Raw genomic sequence first — 2,076 nt, forward strand, 5'->3', positions numbered from 1 at the left:
TGAAAGAGCTGTTTATAGAGTATCGTTATTATCTGGGATGAGTGGAAAGATTGTAACGTCTCCCATGGCCATGCCTTGTGTGCTGAAAGAGCTGTTTATAGAGTATTGTTATTGTCTGGGATGACTGGAAAGGTTGTAACGTCTCCCATGGTCATACCTTGTGTACTGAAAGAGCTGTTTATAGAGTACCGTTATTATCTGGGATGAGAGGAATAATTGTAACGTCTCCCATGGTCATACCATGTTTGCTGAAAGAGCTGTTTATAGAGCATCTGTAATATCGTTTGAAAGGATGTATCCCATGTATGCTAGGATTCAAGACAAGTGGGCGTGAAGCTCACTCCATTCGACTAATTGCGTCTTCTCCAAGGAAGTGTCTACCAGTTGAGAATGATGGAGAGGGATTATCATGCATTAGGTTAATGTCAAGGCCTATTCGACTAACAAAAGTTAACTCAAATCGCCGAATAATAACATAGGGAGCGAACCAATGGGAAGCAACTTTAGGATATGAGGACTGGTACATTTACCAGTGCTTATTCCTGTACATACCATGTTTCCTACACTGCCACGTTCTTGTATGAAAATGGGATTGCATCTGGTTCCAGCTTTTCTGAAGGAATATTACCTATTTTCTGGCTAGATTATCTGTAAAACAAATATTGCCCTAAATTTCATCGGTCTATTAGACACTGTTGGGAGCACCATTAGAAGCAAGCTGTTTTGTTTCTTGCTATAAGTGGAATGCACCTCATTGGTCGTCTGAACTACATACTGGTCTTATGAAGTCTGTTTCTGTCTGCAGACTGACACGAAGTCCTGATTTAGTCTGAGATTGTTGTAAAGTTGGTTGAGGTGGAAATTATATTCAAATAAAGGTAATACATATAATATGAAGTCTGTTTCTAACTGTCTGTAGACTAACACGACGACGTGATTTAGACTAAGATTGAGTTGTAGATGATGGTGTGTGGAGTATCCTCATACGAAATGTAAAGCTGATTCAGGTTTATATTAAATATTGATAATTAGACTAATGTATATTTTTTATCACGTTTTACTTGCAATTAATAAATATTATTTGACATAATGTTACTAATATTTTATGTGATACAACTTCAGAAACTGTATTTCTTCTTACCAATACTTTAAATTTTAGATATTTTTATTTTCTTTGTGTTCATCACAACAGGTAGTCCATCTGGCCATGCCATGGTTTCTGCTGCTGTTTGGTACGTCTTGCTTAATACACTTCTTGAAAAGTCTGGAGTTGTATCTTCAACTAAGTGAGTAATAAAGACAAATCAAACACGTTGATTGTCATGATTCTCATAATTGCTCAGTTTTTCTTTTTATAATTTCATAGAAAATGTCAATTACTCTTTGTCTGATAGAGTCTCTGGAGAAAAAACACTTAAGTTTTTTGTTCGATTATTTACTTCCTCATGGGTGGTCAGCTCCAGTAATTGAAAGCAATATTTTGTTTTAATTTTATATTTTAGCGGAAATGTATACATATGTGATTGTCGAAACTATCAATCTCGGTCCCCAATCACAGCTATTTTTTCAATAAGAGGCATGGTGCTGGTAAGTATAAAACACTTTACATAATCAAATTATTTGAATTTTTTAGTGTTATTGTTTTAGAAACAGCGTTTAAAAACGGTTTGTGTAAAAATGAACTCAGGGACGTGGACATTGACTCCAGTACTAGACATTTTCATATCAGATCATATGAATGGTCAACTGACACTTGGTTTCTATACAAATGAACCCAGGGACGTGAACATGGACTCTAGTAGTAGATATTTCCATATCAAATCACTTGAATGGTCAACTGAAACTTGGTTTCTATAAAAAAAACTCAGAGGCATCATTTACATTATTCAAGAACAGCAATCATGTTTTTCAATACTGAAATATAGAAAACTCCAAATGTTAATTAATTTTCCTGTAAGAACATGTTAACGCCTGTGTGCTGGACGGTTTGATTCCCACAGTAATCTGAAGACATAACCATTGATTTTAATTTTTCAATGAGAATATATACACCTGGAAAAAGTTAAAGCACCCCCC

At 35.3% G+C, this 2,076-nt stretch overlaps 1 protein-coding gene across 2 annotated transcripts in view; it reads left to right on the top strand.

Annotated features, from left to right (window-relative positions):
- The window catches only part of LOC106466080 (glucose-6-phosphatase 2-like), a 13,065-nt gene that overhangs the window by 7,495 nt on the left and 3,494 nt on the right, over positions 1 to 2,076 (top strand). Inside the window, exons 5-6 of one of the 2 annotated variants that reach the window (XM_022394035.1) lie at positions 1,193 to 1,286; positions 1,503 to 1,587. In XM_022394035.1, the coding sequence (XP_022249743.1) occupies positions 1,193 to 1,286; positions 1,503 to 1,587 (179 nt within the window). The remainder of the gene's footprint in view (positions 1 to 1,192; positions 1,287 to 1,502; positions 1,588 to 2,076) is intronic. The other variant, XM_013926324.2, reaches the window with a different exon arrangement.

The sequence above is a fragment of the Limulus polyphemus genome, unplaced genomic scaffold (genome assembly GCF_000517525.1).
Source record: "Limulus polyphemus unplaced genomic scaffold, Limulus_polyphemus-2.1.2 Scaffold2144, whole genome shotgun sequence".
In the NCBI taxonomy this organism is placed as follows: Eukaryota; Metazoa; Arthropoda; class Merostomata; order Xiphosura; family Limulidae; genus Limulus; species Limulus polyphemus.